Source organism: Brachyistius frenatus, unplaced genomic scaffold (genome assembly GCF_029030835.1).
Source record: "Brachyistius frenatus isolate BFR_SWC_R1_liver_20210118 unplaced genomic scaffold, ASM2903083v1 Contig_440, whole genome shotgun sequence".
Classification (NCBI taxonomy): Eukaryota; Metazoa; Chordata; class Actinopteri; family Embiotocidae; genus Brachyistius; species Brachyistius frenatus.
The window spans coordinates 119,494-143,566 of NW_027211039.1; the positions used below are offsets into that span (position 1 = coordinate 119,494).

The 24,073-nt window shown below is 42.1% G+C and overlaps 1 protein-coding gene across 4 annotated transcripts in view; it reads right to left on the reverse strand.

Moving 5' to 3' along the window:
* Positions 1-1,102: 1,102 nt before the first annotated feature.
* LOC138637199 (phospholipid-transporting ATPase IH-like) overlaps positions 1,103-24,073 on the reverse strand; it is a 37,008-nt gene continuing 14,037 nt past the window's right edge. The window contains exons 2-32 of one of the 4 annotated variants that reach the window (XM_069725715.1): positions 19,574-19,696; positions 19,027-19,116; positions 18,518-18,598; positions 18,170-18,277; positions 17,893-18,021; positions 17,600-17,703; positions 17,452-17,499; positions 17,226-17,290; positions 16,993-17,074; positions 16,176-16,326; positions 15,845-16,042; positions 15,625-15,738; positions 15,347-15,406; positions 15,038-15,204; positions 14,722-14,793; positions 14,292-14,365; positions 14,089-14,192; positions 13,108-13,289; positions 12,360-12,611; positions 12,085-12,262; positions 11,802-11,904; positions 11,502-11,647; positions 11,255-11,314; positions 11,044-11,171; positions 10,283-10,418; positions 9,690-9,713; positions 7,994-8,059; positions 7,804-7,907; positions 7,558-7,723; positions 6,252-6,345; positions 4,849-4,931 (exon numbers count right to left, since the gene is read on the reverse strand). In XM_069725715.1, coding sequence (XP_069581816.1) covers positions 6,268-6,345; positions 7,558-7,723; positions 7,804-7,907; positions 7,994-8,059; positions 9,690-9,713; positions 10,283-10,418; positions 11,044-11,171; positions 11,255-11,314; positions 11,502-11,647; positions 11,802-11,904; positions 12,085-12,262; positions 12,360-12,611; positions 13,108-13,289; positions 14,089-14,192; positions 14,292-14,365; positions 14,722-14,793; positions 15,038-15,204; positions 15,347-15,406; positions 15,625-15,738; positions 15,845-16,042; positions 16,176-16,326; positions 16,993-17,074; positions 17,226-17,290; positions 17,452-17,499; positions 17,600-17,703; positions 17,893-18,021; positions 18,170-18,277; positions 18,518-18,598; positions 19,027-19,116; positions 19,574-19,696 — 3,393 coding nt within the window. In that variant the 3' untranslated portion in view covers positions 4,849-4,931; positions 6,252-6,267. Of the gene's footprint in view, positions 4,932-5,798; positions 5,903-6,251; positions 6,346-7,150; positions 7,724-7,803; positions 7,908-7,993; positions 8,060-9,689; positions 9,714-10,282; positions 10,419-11,043; positions 11,172-11,254; positions 11,315-11,501; positions 11,648-11,801; positions 11,905-12,084; positions 12,263-12,359; positions 12,612-13,107; positions 13,290-14,088; positions 14,193-14,291; positions 14,366-14,721; positions 14,794-15,037; positions 15,205-15,346; positions 15,407-15,624; positions 15,739-15,844; positions 16,043-16,175; positions 16,327-16,992; positions 17,075-17,225; positions 17,291-17,451; positions 17,500-17,599; positions 17,704-17,892; positions 18,022-18,169; positions 18,278-18,517; positions 18,599-19,026; positions 19,117-19,573; positions 19,697-24,073 lie in introns of those variants that run through there. The other 3 variants (XM_069725714.1, XM_069725713.1, XR_011312349.1) reach the window with 3 other exon arrangements.

The window sequence follows — 24,073 nt, forward strand, 5'->3', positions numbered from 1 at the left end:
CATCCTAATCTTGTTGACGTCCTCAGATGGTGCAGACAGGAGCCCTCAAGCAACTTTGGGGGAACGTATTAAATCTAAAAATTGTTCTTTTTTTTTTTTTAACCATTTCCTGAGTGTCTTTTAAACACAGCTGGTAGTTTAGCTCGAGACAACACAGCATTTGCATGCACGGGATGGTGATGGACACAAGCTCATGAAACATCCATCTTTTTTTTTTTTTTTATTGTATTTCATCAGCTTTGTGCATTTAAAACTCCTCAGGTACATTTGTCAACTCAGATCTTTCATACGCTTCAGAAAGACTCTACTGCGTCCTTGTGGCTGATCCACAAAGTGCAGCACAACACAAATCAGGAAAAATAAATCACATTATATCATTTATTTTTAATATATTTTCTTTTCTGGCTTTTATCTGCAAGCAAATGTACAGTCGTTTGCCGTTGATAGCTACAGAAAGTTGGCAAAAAATCCACAAGTAAATCTTGATATGACTCTGTTAAAAACTGTATACAAAAAGACCCCAAAACTGTACATCAATTAACATAACTACATTATATATTGTTCATATATATATACACTGTATCTGAGTGTACAGTGATTTATATATACCGTTGGTTATGAGAAGTATAGATCACTGTACAGTAATACATCGTAAAAGATAACATTCTGTTCGAAAGGCTGTCGAAAGGTTTTGAAAGATCGGGACAGTCAGGACGAGAGCGACAGTTCGGTACAGCGAATCCACCGTTAATGGCTTTGAAAGTTTCTACAGCAAAGTGTCAGACGAGACGGTTCAGTGCAGGGGTGTGTCTGAGCATCAGCTATCACCGTGGGAATCTGTTTTAACGCCATGTGCGCGCACACACACACACACACACACACACACACACACACGCACGCGCACACACACACACGCACACACACACACACACACACACACGCGCGCACACACAGAGGAATCCATTGTTGTTTGTCAGTTTGGTTGTTAAATACTCTCTACATAAATAAGACACACATTAAATATTGTTTCCACAAAGTAAAAAAAAAAAAAAAAGGTAACAAAGCCTCACATCATCTCTGACATACATACTTTTTTTGGGGGGGAGGGGGGGATTGATTTGTGCCAATATCCTGTCAGATTTATATGGATCAGTGTGATCTTACAGCTTGATTCTTGGTGGTTTCTTTTTTATTTAGCCAATTATAGACCTTGTCTGACGTACGAAGCTCTTTATCTCCAAATCCTTTAACTCAACTCAGAAAGAAATGAAAATATGAAGTAATAAATGCTACAATAAAGAGCATGTTTACCCTCTGGTGGTTGAAGCGGACAGACAGTTCGAGCTCCTGTAACAGACTCTTCACTGCGATGGATGATGTTTTAATCTAAGACACATTTTGTAACACCCACTACCACTTGGCTGCAGCTTAGAGGCCACATTTTTTGCGAGGGGTCATTGACAAAGAAGGCAATTTTCCAACTTTAGTTTGGTTATACTGTATGAATTGACTGGCTTATTAAAGACTGAAGGACGATCAACAACCTCCGACATGACAGGCGCCTTATTTTTAGGTGGATTTTTTTTTTTTTTTATCAGATTTTATTTTTGTCTTCTTCCATAGCAGTCATGGTACTAAATACTGGCGCACAGTTTAGGTTGAAAAACCTGAAAACATCCCTCCAACACCCTCTATCTGCCAAAGCTCAATTTGAATTTACAATAGAAGGAAGGACTAGACTTCGAATTAAATGCCTTTGCAATCTGATTTGACGGAAATTACAGCAACAAGAAAACATACACTTACTTGCAGCAGTATTCTGTCATTTAGATCTGTAATTTTAAAGCGCCAGAAGGAGCGTCTGAATGGCCGGACACTGCTCAGGGAAAGAAAGAAAATATGCTCGTTTTCCTTTTGTTATTTTGGCCGAACTGACCCTTTAAATAGCAAATCAAAGAGCCGGAAGGATTTCATCATCACAGAATCCAACAGTGCAAGAGCCCCTTCTGCTTGCTGTTAATTTCAAGTTATGGGATAAAAGAAAACATAGACACAATATTAAAAAAAGAAGTCATGGTTTGTAATGTTGATTGACAGCAGGTGATTGATCAAGCAGAGCGGGAGCTCTTCAAGTTTTCAGATGACGGACCGTCATCTCTCCTGTGTGTAAACGAGGGGATTTCACACATTAAGCAGTAAAAATAACATCTCAGAGACAGATGCCCTCGTGGGCATGTACAAAACATCTGGAATAAAACCAATAGAAAAACAAACGCTAATCATAAGTCATTGAATCTTTTGGTGCAAGTGGTCATTCATTTTGTTGACTGATAGAGTTTGTTCAGACGACTCTTTTTGGACTGTGAAACCTGCAATACACTCATTTTTACATTCACCTTTTCACTAACATATCCTCTCAATCACTCCTCAGTTGTGCTTCCATCCATCCATCACCTGCAGAGCCTTTGTACCATCCAAGTGCCTATTAGTAGTAATAAAGTCAGCTTAAAGCGAGCGGAGACAGTTGAGTACAAACAAAGACACAGTAGAGCTCATAAACTAGCACAAGGCACCTAAATGTAAAGCAGCTAAAAGTATCTGTAGCAGCAACAAGGCTTTGGTTCATAGAAGTACTATCAGTAAAAGAGTACAAAATAGCTTTTCTACTCTGTCTCACAATGGATGGATTGATGGATGAATGGCTGAGGAGATGGAGGAGAGGACAGACGAGAGGATGATGATGATGATGATGATGATGAGGCAGGTGGAGCCGACTGTCACAGAGGTAGGAAAGCGTCCGCATCGCCTCAGCAGAGGGAGAGGGAGAAAAAAGAGGGAGAGAGACGGCTAGAAAGAAAGAAACATAAGTGTTGAAACAGGAAAGTGTGAGACAGGATTCAAAGACTGCACTGTGAAGGCCCCGTTTTTTTCAAGGTAGAGAATCTCATTAGACTCTTGTGACACCATCAGAAGGATTTTAAGAGCTCGAGCACGGAGCTATTAGATGCTATAATCACTCTGATCTGCACACATAAAATACCTCAGATTCTGTTGACATTCGCTGGAAAAAAATCCAGATGAATAGATGTGAATATCTGACTCAAAATCTTCACTTTTCTGTCACGTTTTCTTTAAATATAATTCTCACCTTTTTGCATTTGAAGGATTTGGATACTTATCATGACAATGTCGAGGCACTATCCTCTGAAATATTGGACCTTTACCTGTAAACAACTTTCATCATGTTCCTTTAAGAGTTTATTCGCTCTAAGGACAAAACTTTAAGGTGAGTTTCAGGAGCCGCAGCAAAAATTAATCAATTATTGATCTACAGAAAATTAATGAATGCATTATTTTTGTTGCAGACCTAACAAGTTCAATAAAACAATAAATTATTCATTTAAGGCATCAGGTAGTTTCTACATAAAAAAAGGAGTGTTTTATGTTATGATTATCTCAATAAGGACACATTTTTAATATTATTTTTTAAGGGGCACAAAACTCAGATGCATTTTCCTACTTTAAGATGATCAATACATTCCATATTCTTTCTAGAGACCGGTGACATTTCACAGATCACAAACTGCCTCACAAACCATGAGGTCATATTATCTTTCTGTTTCTTTGGTAAATGATTCAGTGAAAATAAAGTGGTATTTAAAGTGACATTAAGGCAATAAGAAACAGCTAGGAAGTCATCACACAGCCATTTCTACTGGATTCTATCACTAACCAACAAGCTAACAGGGTTCTGCAGAGATGAATACCACACACACACACACACACACACACACACACACACACACACACACACACACACACACACACACACACACACACACATCACAGGCGCTCTACACTACCTACATGTGAGTTTGAAAGCATAAATGTTGGATGCGGAGTTAAAGTTGGTCTTTTTTCTTTAACGCATCATAAAAAATAAACGAAACCTCTTGAAACCAACTCCAAGTCACCTTCCCAACACTCAGGCTTTCCTCTCCTACGACAGCCCTCCTTACAATGCTGTAGGACCTGAGCCCAGAGTCCTACGGAGTGTTTCTGGACAACATGTTTGCACACAGGCAACACCAGTTAGTCCTACGGAGGCAGAACAGACGGAGAGAAAGAGGAGGAGAAGGAGAGATGCAAGAAAATGTTTTGGTCAGAGAGAGCTTGAGCTGGCTTAAGCACTGTTACAGTCTTCTTCATCATCGTCATCCTCACAATTCCAGTCACAGCACATCGTGATTATCCCCATTAAAAAAATCCTAACAGTTAAAGTACACTTCAGCTGCCGTCGAAAGCAGACGTAAAGGGCCAGTGCACATATCCTTCGCTCTTGTGACATCAATGCACTAAGCCCTTTGCACGTTGTGGCGGCGAGTGAGGCCCTGTGGATGCAGTCCTTCCCAGAGCCGTCCCATAGTGCTTTGTGCAACACCTGGCTGCTAATTTATGAAGGTCACTTTCAGTGTAATCCCTTCTGCTGAATTACAGATACCTGCTAGTAGCAACATAATCCGTTATTTGAGTCCAGTTATTTCAGTTTGGGCAACTTTACTTTCCAGTTCAACTCCAAATGGATGCCATTGTATCTGATATCAGAACATAAGAGTAGAAAAAAAAAACATCAGACAAACAGAAATAAATTAGACTGAGGTCTCAGGCCCGGCCGCGCTGTAAGCGTGCCCCTGCTTCAAGTGGCGGGCGCCATCGGCAAACCGGAGGAGGGGGGTGAAGGTGCAGTAGTCTGGTGTTCTCTGCCACCGTGTGAACATGATTTTCTTTGTAAAGGTTTCAGACCTTCGAGGGTTCGGGGCGTTCCTTTGGTTGTCCGAGCCTCGCCGGTGGCGGCCGGCCTTGGACGGGGCGTGGAGAGACGCCAGGGGGGTGAACTCCGACAGCTGGCCCTTGTAGAGTTTGTCAGCATTCTGTACGGGTGTGAGGAGGGAGGAAGAGGAGGCAGAGTGGGGGAGAAAGAGAGAGGAAAAAAGAAGAAGAGGAAAACTTGGTATCTGCGTCGTGATGCACAAAGCTCTCAGAGAGCAGGTGGAGGTGACACTGTCGTCCCAGCTGGCCAGAATACATCAGTATAATATTCAGGTGTCTGCACACTGACTGTAACCAGTGTTTAGCACCAAACTGAACTAAATGTTAAAGTGACGTATCCTTCGGAGGTGTCTTTTTTTTTTTTTTAAATCACTGCAATTTTGAAAGATAAACAGATGATTTCACACCTCTGATTAATCGGAGAGACTTAATCTTAAAATAATATCTGCTTCCTGATCTACTCAGAGGCTTCTGCTATCTACTACTTGGAGATGACACAACTCTGAATCACCAGACAAGTTAGTTGTTTTTATAATTTCATTACTAAAGTATGTTTTACATGAACTTAATTGGCCAGCTGAGCTGATAATGTCCCATCCACTCTGTTCAGACACAAGAAATGCTCATTACACAAAACATAAACACATGAATATATCTGAAAACACCATAAGCTTGCTGCATAGAAAAAAACAAACATGCAAAAGTAAACATGCATGAACATCCAGTGCCACTCTGAGTCTCTGCAGCAATGAAATGAGCCACGAGATGGCACCAAAGCTCCATGTAAGGAATCACCACGTCGAGATTTAGGGTCACGAGCTTTTAAGACCTTCACACTCAAACACACACACACACACACACACACTTCAACCCATGTGTTAGTCCAGTAAAACATCCCAAAGTCCAGTCTGTGAAACCACACACCACAGAGAGGTGAACCCATCACAGCAGGTCGGTGTGCGTTTTACCGTGCTGAAGCCCTCTAAGCTTCTGTGACTGCTACTCCATCTAGTAAGGACTCAGAACTCTGGAAGGCCATCGCCCTCTCAAACCTTTCCTCATCCCTCACACGCTGTGGACACACACACACACACACACACACACACACACACACACACACACACACACACACACACACACACACACACACACACACACACACACACACACACACACATTTGGAGACAAACACGTTAATACACATAAAATACAGATGATGTAACCGTAGTATTGAAGGAAGACTGACTTCTAAAAGTCATGAGGGCCACACACAACAATATATCCAAATGCGGATGCAGAGGCATGCACTCATATAAGAGTGTAACATGCAAAACAATAGAAAAGATTATGGGATGCAGAGAAAGGAAAATAGAAAGGAAGAAGTATTGTACACAGAGACAGGAGCAGAGGCGGAGGGTCACCTCCACGAGGGCTGGGTTAGAAACTGATTCTGCTGGAGGTCTGAGACAGCATAAAGATGGTGGAGGGCTCGGAGGCAAGGCACCGACGCTTAGTCTGCCACGGAGGAGAACCAGAGGAGGAAGGCAAGGGAGGAGAAGAGGAGAGGAGGAGGAGGAAGAAGCAGCAGGTCAGAGGGAGGAGTGAACAGAGAGAGGAAGAGTTAAAGCTGTCAGATCTTCCACATGATCAACTTGTAAGAGTTAAAGCAGATTGTTCGTTTTAGGCTACATAACAGAGGAGCTACGTTCAGAATTATCTCCACAGGTCACAGGAGGTTAGTTATTAACAGTTATGAGGGAGGTTGTGGGAAAAGGACCTGTTTAGAGGGAGAAATGTGAAAGTAGGTTTCTGTAGAAAGTTTCAACTTCACTGCAAACAGGAGACAAACACAGATAAGAGGCTAAACACACTTTCTTGACTGATTTACTCTGAACATCCTGGACAAGTCGACATCACTCATCCTGTATCAATATACAGCACCTCCACCTACAGTAAGATTTACTCTGTGACTTACAGCAGCTCCACTGTAACTGGATCCCAGAGCTTCAGACAGCAAGTGTTCTTATTTAATTTCTATTTTATGCACATAATTTCATACATTTTGTTCTTCTGTCAAATTTCCCTGCTAATTAATGCATTCAAGCCTGTAATATTTCTCACTGTTCGCACATCTAATCATACCAGTCTTAAAAGTGAATGTCTTTACTGGAAGTGTGGAGGAGTAAAACAGGATTCTTATTCCCCATTAATAAAATGTTCGCAGTGTTATTTGCTTAAAACACGTGACATGAATTCTATCGTACTTGTGTTTCAGAAATAAATGAGCACTGCACACAGACGGAGAGGCTCACTGACTTACATCCAGCAGGGCGGAGACGTAGTCAAACCCAGCGGACATCTGCTGACCCGCAGTCCTCGGTCAGACACATCATTCACAGCATTATAACAGTTAATAAAGTGTATTGTCTGTATAAACACCAGTAGTTTGGAGGTAAATCTGCTAAATATAAATTTGTGAATCACTGCTTTAGCTGTGTAAACTGGCATTTTATGAGAATGTATTTAGAGAAAGAATCAAACTTGACTGAAGAAGAAATGAAGTGACAGGTCGTGGAACCAGTTTAGGAGGACGCATGGTCATCAATGTTGTTAAATGTAAAGTAAAAATTCAAAAAGGTACAAATGCTTTGTGACAGTGATGACGTCATCTTGTTTATGTTGATGAATCCAACATAACTCTCCATTCATATATGTTGATGTGCCCACCTGTATGCGTTCAGTAGTGGTGGGCCACAGAGCCCTGCAGATGACCTTCTTCACCACATCTGGCAGCAGACTGGCCACTATCAGGAGGATAATACTGAGCCAGGCCGGGCCGCTGGACAACATCTGCATGAACACGTAGTACATCCTCTGGTAGTTGAGGAAGGGCCTGAGGGAGAGGAGGGGATCAAACATGAAGATATCTATTCAACATTCAGGTGAAATATGAAGATGTGTGTTGAAACATACCAGATGATTCCTCCCCACAGCAGAGAGAAGACCACAAAGAAGATCAGAGAGCCCCAGATGACAAAATGGTTGATCCAAGTCCAGTAGTGAGTATCTAGAACCAACTACAAGACAGAGATGAGATAATAACATCAATGAGACTTTACACAGCCTTGAGTCTGGGTGTTTTCAAACTGTAATGCATGTTTACCTTGAAGGTAACAGTGAAGACAAGCACAGTGAAGACCAGCGTCCCGAATGTCCAGTTTCCAAACATCTGCAGAGGAAAAGTGATGAAAGCTGCTGTTATTGACACATTGACGTCACCTTTTAATTGAGTTTGTGTTATAAATTAATGTTTGTTAAATGCTTTAATACCTGCAGGTATCATACTTCATTTGTAACATGACTATAAATTCACTTGCTGGAGGTATTGTAATGCACACAGAGGTAAACTTAAGTGCACATATTCAATAGGAAGTCAATCAATCGGACAGATGGCAGGGAGCTCAGGTAGCAACGTTCAGGTGAGGAGTCGATTTTTAGATGACTGATGGATGGAAGAATGACATGTTTCTAAATAACTTAAATGTTTCCATTTTTAAATGAACATTAAATGCTAAAACATTTTAAACTTAAAGACCAACATGAAGCAGGGCAGTGTCTTCAGTATACAGTCAGTCTCTTCAGGGTAGATTTGAAAGGAAACGTTTTTGAGCATGACTAAATATTAACAACACCATGGAAACTATTTATTGAGTGCAACACATTACAGATGTTTGCAACGTAGTAGAAAGGATTTCCATATAAATAACTGTTTCCATAGTTTTATGACATAAACAAGATGGCGGTCTTAAATCAACAACACTTCAGTGTACTCTTTCTTGATATTTTGATGGCAGTGCTGAAGATTGTCTGCACAAAGCAAAGCTGTTTCATAACTTTATGTAGTCACTGAGTTATTTAGCCTCTCATCCTGACTTAAAGACTACTATGGTATGTTAAATGTGAAAGAAATTAAAAGTCAAAAATATATTGATGCATCAATATATTTAAAACAAACTACTTGAACTATTAAATCCCCAAACAACATATTTTAATAAATGCATTTTTAGCAAAATGCTAAAGTTTGTATTGAACATCTTATATTCTTTAATAATATATTATTTAGCATAATACTGTAAAAACATTTTTAGCTTCCTAGAAATACTTGCATTCAGCCGAAAAATGATTTTCTTCAATCAAACGTTACAGCAACAATTAGATTTGTTTGTGTTGGTGATCTATCTGCCTTGTGTGTCTCCACTTTAAAATCTCCATTACAGTTCGATAACCAGGCAAAATTCAGGATTCGCTCTTCCCTTTTATTTTTTTGTAACATTTTGACAGCTTCAGATTTACTTTCTGTTGGATGAACAAATCACCACCGTTACCTTGCATCCATTTCTGTTATTTTCTTTACAAATAAGCCTTTAAAAAGTCCTAATCATCCAGAAAGTAACAAATCTGTCAATAATCGTCTAGTATAAAGGGAGCACCATCAGCTGCAGAGCAATTAGATTAGTACGATGGCTAAATGTCTCAAATGTCATGTAATGGAAGTAGGAGCACACATTTTTTTCTGTTTTCATTCAACCCCTGCTTTTAGGAGAAGTCATAACACACAAAGAAAGCACATAGAAGGTGTAGCTGAGGTGTTCGACCGCTAACAGCTGGACACATGGACATGGATCTCGGGAAAGGCGGGTTACTACACAGAAGCCTACAGATGATGTGTCTACAGCAAGCATTAAGGACTGGACATGAGATGAACGTGAGTGTGTATGAGGCCGTGTGGTGGTGACCAAAACAGGAAACTGGAAAGTGAAAACTAGGGAGAGGTGACAGAGAGACAGGGACAGGCTTACCATCTGTGTGTTGGTTGTCATTAGCTGGGAGGAGGAAAGAGAAGCAAAAAGAAAAAGCAACACAAAGGTAAGAGGATAGAAAGAAGAAGAGGATATGGCCAGAAGAAAATCAAGGAAAAATAAACAGTTTTGTGGCTGAAATAAAGTAAATTAATTAGATGCAAAAAACAATCTAGTGAAATCAAGCAGCTCAGAGCAGTCCGAAAGGTTTCTGGGAGCTGCTTGAAAATCAAAAGGAAACAAATACAGAGGAAGATAGCGGAAAATCTGACATGCTGTTGTGCATTGGATGTGAATGGAGAAACATCGGCCCCTTTTATATACACATATATGCATCTGTCAGTCCACGAGAATATTCTTCACTAAAATGAAGGTGTTAAACAAGCAACCTTCAAACTTTTTCAGCTATACCTTTTGAGTCATATTCTGCAAAGATGCACAGGAAGGATAATCTGACATTTCCAGGCCTGAACGAGTACGTGCTGCACATTTCTTGAAAATAAGATGGGAGTTTGTGCATCAAATATTGTCCAAGACAAGAAGAGTTCTCCTTGGCTGAATTTAAGCGTCTGCCACAGACACTTGGATGTTACCTGTCCGTTGCTGGTGAACGTGGTGTTGTCAAACAGGAAGTAAGCACCGAAGAACATCACCACGGCGTCGTACACGCCCAACATGGTCCAATAGATGAAGATGGGCCACCGCAGCAAAGAGTTCTTCGCAATATCTCTGTGAAGATGAAACACAAGATTACAGTCAGCATCATGAATGCCTCATGCTGACCATCTCTCATGTGACTGATGGCACGTTTATAGATCAATACTAAAGTACATTGGTGGCCTTCGGGAGGCTCCTGAACAAGAAATGCAGGTAATGAGATACTTTAACTTCATTGACCTTTGCATCTGTAAGAAATAATTCCTGATTATGTTATAGGCTGTAAATAAACATTGATCTGAGACCCTTTATTCTTCTTAAAAGTCTCATTGTTTGTGACAAAAGATGATCATTTTTAATTTAATGTTAAATATTCATGTTCTTCTTTCGCTCATGAGGCTGGGTTAAATACTGTGCTTGTAGGGGAATAACTCTGGAGGAGTCCAGCTGAAGTGCAGCCTGTTTAACACAGAACAGATGGGTCGTTATTTCCTCAGTAGATTGAATCATTAAAACATCCAGAGAATGTGTCTCCTTGTTTACCCAGCATTGAACAGATGACTGTTGCAGAGCTGATGTCAGATGACCTCCAGAGTCTTATTCAATTATTCAGGATCAGTTTCTGTCACAGAGATCTGACTGAAGAGTCACACACAGACAGCAGAATGAGTATTCCTACAATACTAGGTTCACTAACCGATAGAGAGACGGGTCCTTCTTCAGGATGTCCATGTTAATGTGTTGCTCTATGAGACTGTAGAGCAGAATGGGCAGCGAGGTAAAGCTGATGTTGTAGAGAGTCAAGTAAGCTGTATCGTACAGCGGCTGGGGTTTAGGATAGAGAGCACTGTTAGTCTCTTTGCTTTTTTTAAATTATTTAAGCTTCAGTGTGTTTTGTGTGTGCCGACCTGTTGTGAGAAGCCACAGAAGAACTGGTAGAGGAACTGGGGGAAGATGAAGCAGACGTTCTGGGAAATGAGAAGAAGAGCAGTGATTAAAGGCATGATAATGTCTGCACAATGTTTTGCAGTTCACTGCACAATTGAGCTAAAGCCAAAAACTCCAAAATTAAAATCAGCTTTAATAAAATTAAAAAAGGAAACAAAGTTAAAAACAGTCTTAAACACTACATTAAACGGGCAGGCATCCCTCTACCTTGTAGAAGAAGTATTGCACAAGCTCAGAGATGCGTATGTAGTAATAATGTCCGTGCACGAGCAGTATCTTCTTGAGGTGTTTAAACTTTGGGATGGCGTAGTCACTGTTCCTCACTGCCTGGCGACCCTCCTTACCCATAATACCTGTAGAAGTTAAACACATTTACAATGAAAAGTATTATCAACAGGATAACAGGAGGTTTATTGACTTTATTACACATGATTGTCCAATTCTAGGATTTTAGAGGAGTCTGTTAGCCTGTTAGTGGAGGATGAGCCAAAGTGGCAGAATACTAACCAATGCCAACATGGGCCTCCAGGATCATGCTGACATCATTAGCTCCATCTCCGATGGCTAACGTGATTGGATGCTCCTTGGAGGCTTTGATCAGCTTGACAATCTAGAAATACAAAAGTGATATCATACCTTTCACTCCTTTTAGCAGCTTAATGCATCCACACAAAGCAATAAAACCAAGTGGAGTTATTAGCTTTATACTAACTCTTAATGACATGATTGCAAACCATTAACAGCTCTAACAGGCACTCGAGGACCAGGTAGTATCTGCTGTCTGCTGTACCTGTGCTTTCTGCAGCGGCGCCATCCGACAGCAGAGAACGGCGCTGCAGTTGCGGCAGATTTCCAGGAAGATCTCCTTGTAATTCCCTGAGTTTGAGTCCTCCTCGCTGGGCCTCATCACCGCGGAGAGGGTGGCTCCGTCGATGATCAGACCGTAGTCAGTACAGTCACCTGATAAACTGCAGAAACACAAAACCTGTCAATACCAGCCTGCAGAGTAACACTGAATAAAACACGATAAGAAAATAATGAGCCAGAGAGGACAGCTTTGCCCACCCAGAGAAGGTGTCCCGGGTCATGCCTCCATGGTGCCTGAGGACCGTCCTGCTCAGGTCAAACAGGACATCGTGAAGACTCTGCTCCTCGGTACGCTTGGTGGTCAGTTCCAGGATCTGGGTGTTGCGACGAAACAGCTTGCTGGCGTAGCAGGTTGCAGCCGCCGTCTCCATCTTGTCTCCGGTCAGCACCCACACCTTCATGCCGGCTTGGTGCAAAGACTCGATGGTGTCGGCTGCTTTTTCCTGGAGCCTAAAAGTGGGACAACACAGACAGAATAAATGCATTTGTTTTGCTTCTATACTCAGCAACAACAGAACCATGCAGGTTAACTACACTGAGATCATTTTCTCTTTGTGCAGGATGAGCTGACTTGCCCCTGGGTTAACAATTTCTGTTAAGCCTGCAGTATAATTGCGTTAGCTGCACGTGTGGGTTGAAATGCTGCTTGCCCTCACTCACTGTGGCTCACTCAGAAGTGGGGCAGCATCTCTCAAGGCAGTAGCATGCACAGAAGTACTGAAATGCTCTGGGAGTGCAGACATTTACACATTTATATACAAAAAAAAGTGCACACCTTAATCAAGACAGCACAGCTTTTGCAACTATAGGGCCACTGAAGTGCTCTGATATTAGAATAAATAACAAAAATAACAGAGCTACAAGCTGTAACCCAAAGTTTTTGATATAAAGACAGATTGTTGATGTAATACGCCCACAGAAGTGTCCTTTAAAAGAGATCCTCCACCTGTCCTCCACAGCAGTGGCTCCCAGCAGTATCAGGTCTTTCTCGACGATGTCGTAAGCCTCAGCCAGCCGTTTATCTCGGTCGTGCAGTGCCAACTTGGCCCCGTTCAGGAGATGGCAAACCTCCTGATATTGATCGGGGCTCAGAGGGCGATAGGCAACACAAAGTGTCCTCAGACCCTCCTGCAAGAGAGCGGAGATTAGGTTGGATTAATAGGGCATATCAAGGAAGAATCAACAGAGAAATAATCTGCAGGAAACTTGTTAAATTTTCCATCATAAACATTTTTGCAAGAGAAACAAACAGCAAAATAAAAGTGTTTTTTGAGTTTGTGTTCTGAATGTGAGTATGTGTGGGCACCAACTGTACTTTCCATTTCAGTTTCACAACAAGTACAACATCCACCACATTTCTTTCCATTTCCACTGAAAGCTACCATTTATCAGCAGCTGCAACCACAGCAAGCAAGAAGTTACTGACCTGGTTTTCACTACAAGCCGTTTCACTTTGTTTGGTGCATCTTTATGGATGAAATGCATTTAAACGTAACCCTCAAGAAGTCGTACTCTGTTCAACTCAAGCTGTGAGCTTTAATTCAGCACGTTGGGAGTCATTATGAGATGAAGTTTTGCAGTTAACTGCTATATTATGTACATGTTCCCCTAAACCTGCCTACTTCTACCGTCCACTACGACTACTCCCACTGATTGGCTTCCTCTGGTAGCCACGGCAACCGTGGTCATGTACTGTAACTGCGGAAACCAGTGAAGTCACAAAACCTTTGTCGCTCTCAGAAATGTCCCAAGTGAAGAAGACGTCCTGTTACTTTATGGATCCGTGAGAAAACAAGGCAGATTTTGTGTGTGTGTGTGTGTGTGTGTGTGTGTGTGTGTGTGTGTGTGTGTGTGTGTGTGTGTGTGTGTGTGTGTGTGTGTGTGTGTGTGTGTGTGTGTGTGTGTGCGTGCGTGTGCGCTCTCTCACCACGGCGTTGTGCTCCACCCGAGCTCTGATCTGATCCACCTTGCCTGAGATAACCCTTGGGAAGATGGACGAGTCTGCACCTTTGCAGAACAGATACACCTCACCTGCACACACACAGACCAAAAAATAAAGTGTATAAGAGAAAAATCACACGTCAAAATCAAAATATATATATATATGTATATAAGTTGTATGTGTATTACCATTGTTGGCCCTGACAATGACACTCATCCGCCGTCTTACTGAGTCAAATGTTAAAACTTCCAGAAGCTCAAATCTGAAAAAACAAAAAAACAAAACAGGAAATAAAACCAGACAATCACTGAATATCTTGTAATTGTTTTTAAATCGTATATGCACTCTAAATTTATGCTCATAGCTGGAAGGCTGCTTGTTTACGCCGTTACCAAGCAACTCCCTCTTTATGCAGCTGTGACGTGATATTACAGAAATGCACAAGCAGCTTAGATCAGCTGTCATTACTGTTTCAAATAGTCACTCGTATGGCAACATGCTGAAATTATAAAACGAATAAGAAATAATGTTTTATAAACAAATAATATCTTAAATGCATGATAACCTGATATAAATGATAATAGTAATTTTTCCCCAAGTACTAAGGGGCACACTCACCTCTCGATCTCATCCTCCCTGTTCAAGATTTCCATCTGACCGTCCTTGAGTCTGAGATACGTGAAACCGAGCCTGCAGCACAGAACAACCCGCCATTATTTGGAGTGAATGAACTGGATGAGTGAGAAAACAAATTGGGAAACTAAACTCTTCTGAATCATTACTGGCAGTGTGTGTGTGTGTGTGTGTGTGTGTGTGTGTGTGTGTGTGTGTGTGTGTGTGTGTGTGTGTGTGTGTGTGTGTGTGTGTGTGTGTGTGTGTGTGTGTGTGTGTGTGTGTGTGTGTGTGTGTGTGTGTGTGCGTGTGCGAGCTCCACCTCTTCATGCCCTCCACCAGTGCCACCTCGTCTGGAGAAGAGGAGATGTAGAAGGAGGTGGACTTGCCCTGGTGGATGCCGTGCTTGATCCCATCTACCGTCTCCTCCTCTTTCACCTGCACCGTGTGGCACAAACACAACGCCCGGAAGAACAGCTCCTCGTGCTCCTGCAGTGGACCAACACAGTGTTGTGTTATTAACCTAACGCACACACACACACACACACACACACACACACACACACACACACACACACACACACACACACACACACACACACACAGACAGTCAAAGTGAAGCGATGCTCACCCTGGCTTCAGGACCCGGCGATGTGTCAATCATGTCCATACCGGCAGCACCGGACATCAACTGGGGACAACATAGGTCAGTTAAACTCAAACATATATTAACATTAACAGAGCAAATGGAGACTCTGGTGATCAGCTGGCCAAACACAAGCTATGATGATCTACTGGTCATGAATCTGATCTTTAAAAGAAAATGTACAGTATATGTTCACGCAAGACGCGAGCTGTCTATAAATGAACGGTCCAGACAACCGTTACAAACGTCCAGCAGGTTGTTACCTGTCCGTTACAGATAGCCTGAGGTACATAAACGTGTCCGTCCACACAGCACTCAATGAACTCCATGTTGTTCTCCGTCAGAGTCCCCGTCTTGTCTGTAAACACATACTCCACCTGGAGAGAGAGAGAGCAGGGGAAGTGTTCCTATAACTACCCGTCGGTACCTCACAGAGTGGTTTGTTTTACATTATTCTTCTCAGAGTGGAGTCCACTGTGCTACCTGTCCCAGCTCCTCATTCAGGTCTGACGTGTTGACCACAGCTCGCTCCCCCAGCTCCTCATCAAACATCTCATCGTCCCACATGATGAAGTAGGAGCCCAGGAACTTCTGCATCTCAACGGTGACGTACATGGAGACGGGAATGATGTAGTTGAAAAGAACCATGAAGGCCAAGAAGTCTGTGAACGCCCTGATCAGCTGAGGAGGAGGAGGAGGAGGAGGAGGAGGAGGAGGAGGAGGAGGAGGAGGAGGAGGAGGAGGAGGAGCATGAGAAAGCGAAGTGAGGCTGAAGAAGTTTTTACTTCCCCCAGAATTGAATTAAAAGACTCACGATGTGTCTCTGTCTCTCTGTGTCTGTCCTCTGGTTGTACCAGGGCTCATCTCTGTTGGTGTCGGCCTGCCACACATATTTCAGCACCGTGTTGATGACCGCTTTGCTGATGAGGATGCACAGGTAGACCACCAGGTAGGCGTTCATCGACCTGCAGAGGGACACAACAAACAGCTGGTGGTACAGACTACACCTGGTACTGAACAACAGAGACTCAAACCTCGTGGTACTATTCCTTACACTGGGTGGAGAGTAAATTGACAGTAAAAACTACCAGTATGAAAGCAGCTTTGAAGGCTGCCTGACAGTTAATTCTGAACCACTGACAGAAATTAACCAAGAAAAAGCACAAGAACTCAGAAAAGAAAAGTGCTCCTCAGTCAGACAGGTAAAAGCTAGTTTGGAAAGCAACACACTGCACTTTGTCAAAATAGATATTGACATTTATTCTGAGCCAAGTATAAAGGAGGACCAATACAATTGCAGTGGGTTAAACAGGCACAGGTGGTAACCGAGTGTAAATGTAATCCACCTACAGTCAGTCATTTCTACAAGCCATCTGGATACAAGACTCTGTCTACGCCAGATGGAAAGAAAAATGGATCCAGCAAGCCATCGAGACACACACAGACCCTCAGCCAGCGAATAAATGGAGAAAAGTGAGCAGATGGATGAAGGAAGGGCAAAAAAATATCAATGATTATCTAAGCATGTGTTAAAGGAGGCGGCCAAACACAGTCAAGAAGATGTCAATCGACGCGAACAGTTTCTGCTCTAGAAACAGTTTCATGACGTGACAGAGAGAGAGGGAGCTTACTTTTCCACGGCAGATCGTTTCTGAGACTTGGACTGGTAGTTAAGGGCCATTTTGGTTTCCATGCCGGTGTAGATAGCGACCGCTGCAGGGAGGAGAGAGTGCGGTTAAAATGGTTCCACGGGTTTACCTTTTCGCAATCTGACAGTTACAAAGTCCATTGATGTTTTCATCACCTAACCACAGAGGTAGCGGGTATCTTCCAACATATATAAGAGTATTTCATGTAATATTACCATAAATATAGTCAGTGTTCTTGAGTGTGGCTCCTCGGAGCAGCAGGTTCTCCGATCCCAACGGCCTGCAAACACACAACAGCTCATTTAGGCTGTTTCATCACTTATACAATCACATTATTCATATTTTACTATATAAACAAACAAAGAAATTGACAATTAATGACAGAAAATGTTTCAAAAATCCTCATACTCTTTCTTGTGGTATGTTTGGGACTCAAGTTACCTGGCCACTGGCTCATTGTCCATGTAGACGTTGATACGACCCACGAACCTGTGAAGGACAGAGCAGAGAAGAAAAGAAGTGACATAAGACATGTTAGACAGATATTTGTCAGGAAAGCTTTGCTCAGGCCTGTGTGAGTTGTACTGACTTGTACAGGTCCGGCTGCGGTTGTTCACACTCAATAGTGGCGTGGATGGAGTCCACCTCCTTCTCTGTGTTGTACGCTTTGGTGTCCTGAACTGCATAGTATGTCTATGTGGGAAAATGGATGGGAAAATCCAAAAAAGAGAAGGAGGAAACCAGTTTAATTAAAAAGGTATAATTAGAAAAGTTGAGTAATTCAGGAGGAGGAGGAGGAGGAGGAGGCAAAGGTGGTGAGATGGGGATGGAGGGAGGATGAAGGGAAATAGGAGGACAAGAACTCAACTCAATCCAACACACCTTGTGGCTGCTCTCTCCATCCAGGCTGGCTGTTGTAACAAAACACGTCCCATCATCTCGAGACGAGGACAGAAGGATGAGATCACAGGGGAAAGACTCGTTTTCTTTCACCAAGACGACATCTCCGACCTGAGAGACAGACGGAGAAAAGATTTAGCTTGTAACACACACACACACACACACACACACACACACACACACACACACACACACACACACACACACACACACACACACACACACAAAAACACACACACACACACACAAAAACACGTACCCTGAGCCTGCGACTTTGTTTGCGAACCACTTTCCCATGCTGCACCACGAGCACGGGACACTGGTTGACAGAATTGTCTGCTTTGTGTCTCAACCAGTCCTCGTAACCCTGAGAGAGAGAGAGAGATGTGAGAGCGATTGTGTGTGTGTGTGTGTGTGTGTGTGTGTGTGTGTGTGTGTGTGTGTGTGTGTGTGTGTGTGTGTGTGTGTGTGTGTGTGTGTGTGTGTGTGTGTGTGTGTGTGTGTGTGTGTGTGTGTGTGTCTGGTGGTGTACAGTTTGTCGTCAGTGCCCATAAAGCAAAGTGAAGTGACATGAAGTGGACCCGTCATGAAAACCTTTGGGTCTCACCTGTTTAATGGCGGTGACTGTGATGACAAAGAAGAGTGGCAGTCCGCTGGTGATTGGACTTGTGGGAGTGTCGATGATCAGCTGAAATGACGAACACACACACACACACACACACACACACACACACACACACACACACACACACACACACACACACACACACACACACACACACACACACACACATGAAGAACTGAATGACGGATTTAAGGCAGGAGAATAATATGAAATTGACAAACAGCTGTAAAGAGGCTCTAAGTCATGTCTGACCTTAATGTACAGGGAGGTAATGAGAAGTACAAATATATTGACGGACCTTCTCTCCTCCAACTCTCACAAGTAATAATAATAATCTGAATTTGTTGATGCACCCATTAACAGGAACAGCAATAAAAGAAAAATGTAATATACAAAATAAAGGAGATAGAAATGATTTCTCGTGTTGAGACACGCTTTGCAGATTGAAGGTCAATTCATATAAAAAAAAAATAATAATAATAATAATTTACCTGAACTAGAAATATGATGAGGAAGTAGAAGTTGGCAACTCTCCTGAACTGCTCAAACATATTCTTGGGGATGAAGTTCAAAAATGTGTACTGGAAACACGAGACAGAGTTATGTTTAGTCAAACTACACATAAGCAGACAAATCAGAAGCTATCAATGTCAAAGAGAAGCTTAGTGTGACATCACAGGAAAAAGTCATTCATAAAACCTTTTATAAAGCTGGAAAAAAGTGCAAGTTGATCAATAAGCTATCGTCAAAAGTGGTGAAACAGATCACTGAAATTTAAAAAAGGACATCTGTTCTTCCTCAAAAAGCTTCATTCACTATGTTTTCAACACGGTGTCATATTCCCGAGAACAAGTCGCCCACACAATAAAAACCAGCATGAATACTGCTGCGGTCATGACTGTCCTCCTGTCGAGTCCTTTTGTTCTACCTTAAACAGAGGACACCACACATGATTGGTTTGGAACATTTCTGTTGACAATATTTCTGTCGAATCTCAATAACGCGTGTTTTGATCTTCGCGTGGGTGTTTCCGCCGACCTTGGAGGAGACGATTCTGTTGTCGGGAAACCTCTGTTGAATGAAGGCCTCAGCTCCCGGAGGAGGCTCCTTTTGTCCGATGTAAACCGTCCTGTTGTCGACCCAGTTCTCCTCACCGACACACTGCAGGGGAACAAAACAAGACATCCAGTCTGAGAACGTGCGTGTGTCAGTTCACGTGTTAATTCATACAGTTTGTCTTGTTTAAGTCATATATATCAGACATTTATAATGACGGGCAGCGTACACACACTGATTCCCAGACATTTACAGAGGGTTAGCATGAACGAGTAAATTCTCCTCTATGAATGACAGCTTTTGTTGCCACGGATACACAGACCTGCATGTGACTCAGACTGGAATGCAGAAAACACACACACACACACACACACACACACACACACACACACACACACACACACACACACACACACACACACACACACACACACACACACGCAAACTGATGAAACGCTATGATAATTTATTCCTTCGAAGAATCTCTGATTCTGAACTGTTTGCACAATGAGTGAACTCAAAAATGTCCAAACAAAAAAACAACAACGACTAAACGTAACAACGCAGAGCTTATAGTCGACGAGAGTGACGAGGCCCGTGTGTCTGGAAATTCTAATACTCTAGTTAAACCTGAAAAATGCAAGTCAGACGTATGGGCTTAAAGTATTTCAGGCAGGACTGAACCTGCATGAGAAACACACACTTTGAGTTCAGATGGATTTGGAGAACACACACGACTCCAGCTCTAAATCCATTCATTCATAATCATGTGAAGAATTCAGTTTCAGGGCAAAAAAAGCAAGCGGAGAAAAAATTATTATGCATTTGTATGATATGTTACACTGTAATAGATTAAACTACTGTTTTAATTACTGTTTTATTCCCAAAGTGGTAAAAATGATTTTAAATGAGAATAGCCATCAACAGCTTCAACTAAATAGTTTGAATTGTGTGTAGAGGCAGCAGCCATCTGGTCATTTTGACCTGCACTAACCAGAATGAGAGGTGAGCCTGGACAAGACATCTGAACTAAACCTAATCCTCTCTTTTCCTCTCATTCTCCCAGTTCCTCTTTCGTTTCAGACATGAAACCTCCTTTGCACACGTTAAATCACAACAAATCAACACGGCGAGTTGTTTCGCTCGTCTGTAAATAGTCTGTCTACAAACACATATTCACACACATTCACACACGTAACGAGAAGTGACAGTAATCTGTGGACAGTGAATGAGATTGAGTGTCAAGAAGCTGCATGGCCCAGTTTCTTTTACTCTCACTGTCTCTCTCTCTCACACACACACACACACACACACACACACACACACACACACACACACACACACACACACACACACACACACACACACACACACACACACACACAGCAACCAGTTAACTCGCTGCTCTAAGATTACCTTGTTCAGAGCTATTTATATGCGGTGACCTCCAATTATCTTAGAGAGAGCAAAGAAATGATGGAAGTGGAGAGGAAAACTAAAAAGCAAAGGAAAATTGATGCATGACTAAATATTGATGCCCCCTACACACACAGAGCGTGAACCATCACTGTCTTTACCACACGGAGGGGATGAATTGATGCTGTATTGAGACTGAAGCTGCCGGTGCCGCCAGGACTCACTGCCCTGCATGCTTTACACGTCTCCAACACACCTGAGTCGAATGAATGGGTCGAGTCAGTTGTGTCGGAGCAGGGAGAGACATCTAAAACGTGCAGGGACGTGCTATAAAACCAGAATAAATGTGTATACCAGCGATCTGATTTATGATGGAGGACTGAGGAGATGAAAACCAGATAGCGCGGAAAGCTCGCCAACTCTGTCGCCCACGATCCTCCTCTCGTCCCCCCACCTGCCTGCTTCGTCTGCTTCACCGAACACATTTACACATCTCCTGTGAGTTGTGTGCTTGTGGAGGACAGCCACACACACACACACACACACACACACACACACACACACACACACACACACACACACACACACACACACACACACACACACACACACACATTAAAAGAGGGGTTTGGTTTAGGTCTCGTGTTGCAAGTCATCCTATTGTGATGTAATACTCAACCACTAAAGGCTTTTTACGGCATATCATAATGTGTCACATTACAAATGTGATAGTATTTCATGGAGATGCCACTAAAACGGTGGCAGCCTGTTAGTCTAATATCTAAAACGTCATCTATTCACATGCATTGTATCTTTACAACCTGGCTATTATTAAGGAGCACAGTATATGTTGTAAATAATTTGCATACAATGAATGTGAATGGACTTTATGAGTCCACCGTGACTCAGCGGCAGCGAGTTTAAGCAGAGAATCAGTTGGCCTCCTGTCTTATTGTCCATTTTGTCCCTAATGGAGCTTTATTGGTTTTCTCACCTCTTTCCTCTCCGTCTCTCACCACAACCTGGATGGCCTCTAAGTCCACAATCTCTCCTATCGATTATGTTTAGATTTCATCCGGATTTGAGCTTTTCCCATGAAAGCCTGTCTGCGCCTAATCAAATAAAATAGCATCTTTACAAAATAAAAGCTGAGCTCATAAAATAAAACTGCGCCGAATTAGTCCTGGAGCTTTCAGACTTTGGAAGTAACTGGAGACTTTGGGCTATTCTGGACCTTGATAATCAGTTTTAGCGGCGTTTCATGTTTCAGGACGTGGCAGGTTTCAAGGGTGTATTTATAGTTAGAAGGGAAACATTTGTGGTCGGGAGAGAAGGATGGAGAGAGCTCACAGGCTTTGTTTCTGTCCGTCTCATTCAGCACCCACATCTACTTTCCTGAAAGCTACGTTAGTGGAGAGCAAAGGGAAACCTTTAGGGACACAGACTAATACATCCTTGTATTGCAACATCAGACATGTATGAGAGCAGGAATACATGAACCTACAATGTTATCTCTGTATTCACTGGTCCACAGGATATATTTAGACAAGCCTCACGTGTACGGTTCTTCTGATACTGTATATCTTTACTACATCAGATTTTGGTTGAGATCCTAAATCTGTGTGTGTGTTTTAGGAAGTGAAACTGGCACTGTGAATATGTGCTATTTTATCTCTTAGAGTGACAGTGCAACAGCTGGGCTGTCTGTGTCAGATTTGGTTTCATAAAAAGATCATGTAAAGCCCCATGTTTTCAGTTTTCATAAATAGTAGGTTTAAAAAAAAAATCTGTTAAATTGCATTAAATGTTAAAAATGCGAATCTATCTGACATAGTGCATAATATTTATGAATAGAAAGTTTAAGATCAAAGATACAAAGGTTTAGTGTTTTATTTCCCTCCTCTCTCGTTCTCTTTAGAGAAGTCGTCAACTATGTAAAAGATGACTTCAACAGCAAAGGGTGGAAACAGAGGATTGTTATCTGAGTATCTGTCTGTGTTCCTAATTTTTCTGTTAGATTTGAAATGTTAAAAGAAAAAGCCGAAGAAAATAATGAAGAGAAAAATTTGACCCAAATCCAATTTAAATGTGAACAAATCAGCGATTTAAAAATCACACACACACACACACACACACACACACACACACCCTAGACAGACACAAATGTGAACAAATCAGGAACAGACCATTTAAAAAATCATGGGCCCGCCCACACACACACACACACACACACACACACACACACACACACACACACACACACACACACACACACACACACACACACACACACACACACACACACACACACACACACACACACATTTCCACATCAAGCGATTACAGAAACTTCCTTAAAAATCCTTCGTCACAGGAGTACGATTCAGATGTGACTTCCACACCAGCATGACTAAGACACACATCATCACAGAGAATATAAAAGCAGCAGATTAATCAATAATTATCACCACAAAATAACAATTCAATCAGTTTTCTGTTGTCTCTCTCGTTCACATGAGAAAAATAATCTAAATGTACACAGCTTGTTATGAGGTTAAGTACCTGAACGATATGCAAACGGCTCAATCTCTATTTCCTCATTCTAGTTTAACAACAAATCTGTGCCAACGCAGCCAGCGTCTCTTCGGTGTGGGAAGACACGGGTCTAAGATTAGACAGCGTTGTACTTGATGATGAAAGGATTGTAAATCACTTTGAGTTAAATTTGTATTGTGTGATTTTAGGCTACATAAATAGATTTAACTTGGGAGAGAAATAGATGCATTTTCAAATCTAGCTGCCTCGCTGTTGACATACGAAGATCTATTCACAAACATGTTAAAAAAAAAAAAAAAAGTACTGTACAAACTGCAGAATCCAGAAAACAGCCCTGACACAGTGTTCAGTCTCTGCAGTGACATTAAGAGCGAGTGCTGTATGACGCCTGGCAAGTAAAGATAACATTTACAGCAACACAGTCATCAGCAAAGAGGAAATCAATGCAAAACACACAAACTAGTGTTTGTCTGCAGCTTTAAAGGCCGCGTTCTTGTTTCCATTGATGAC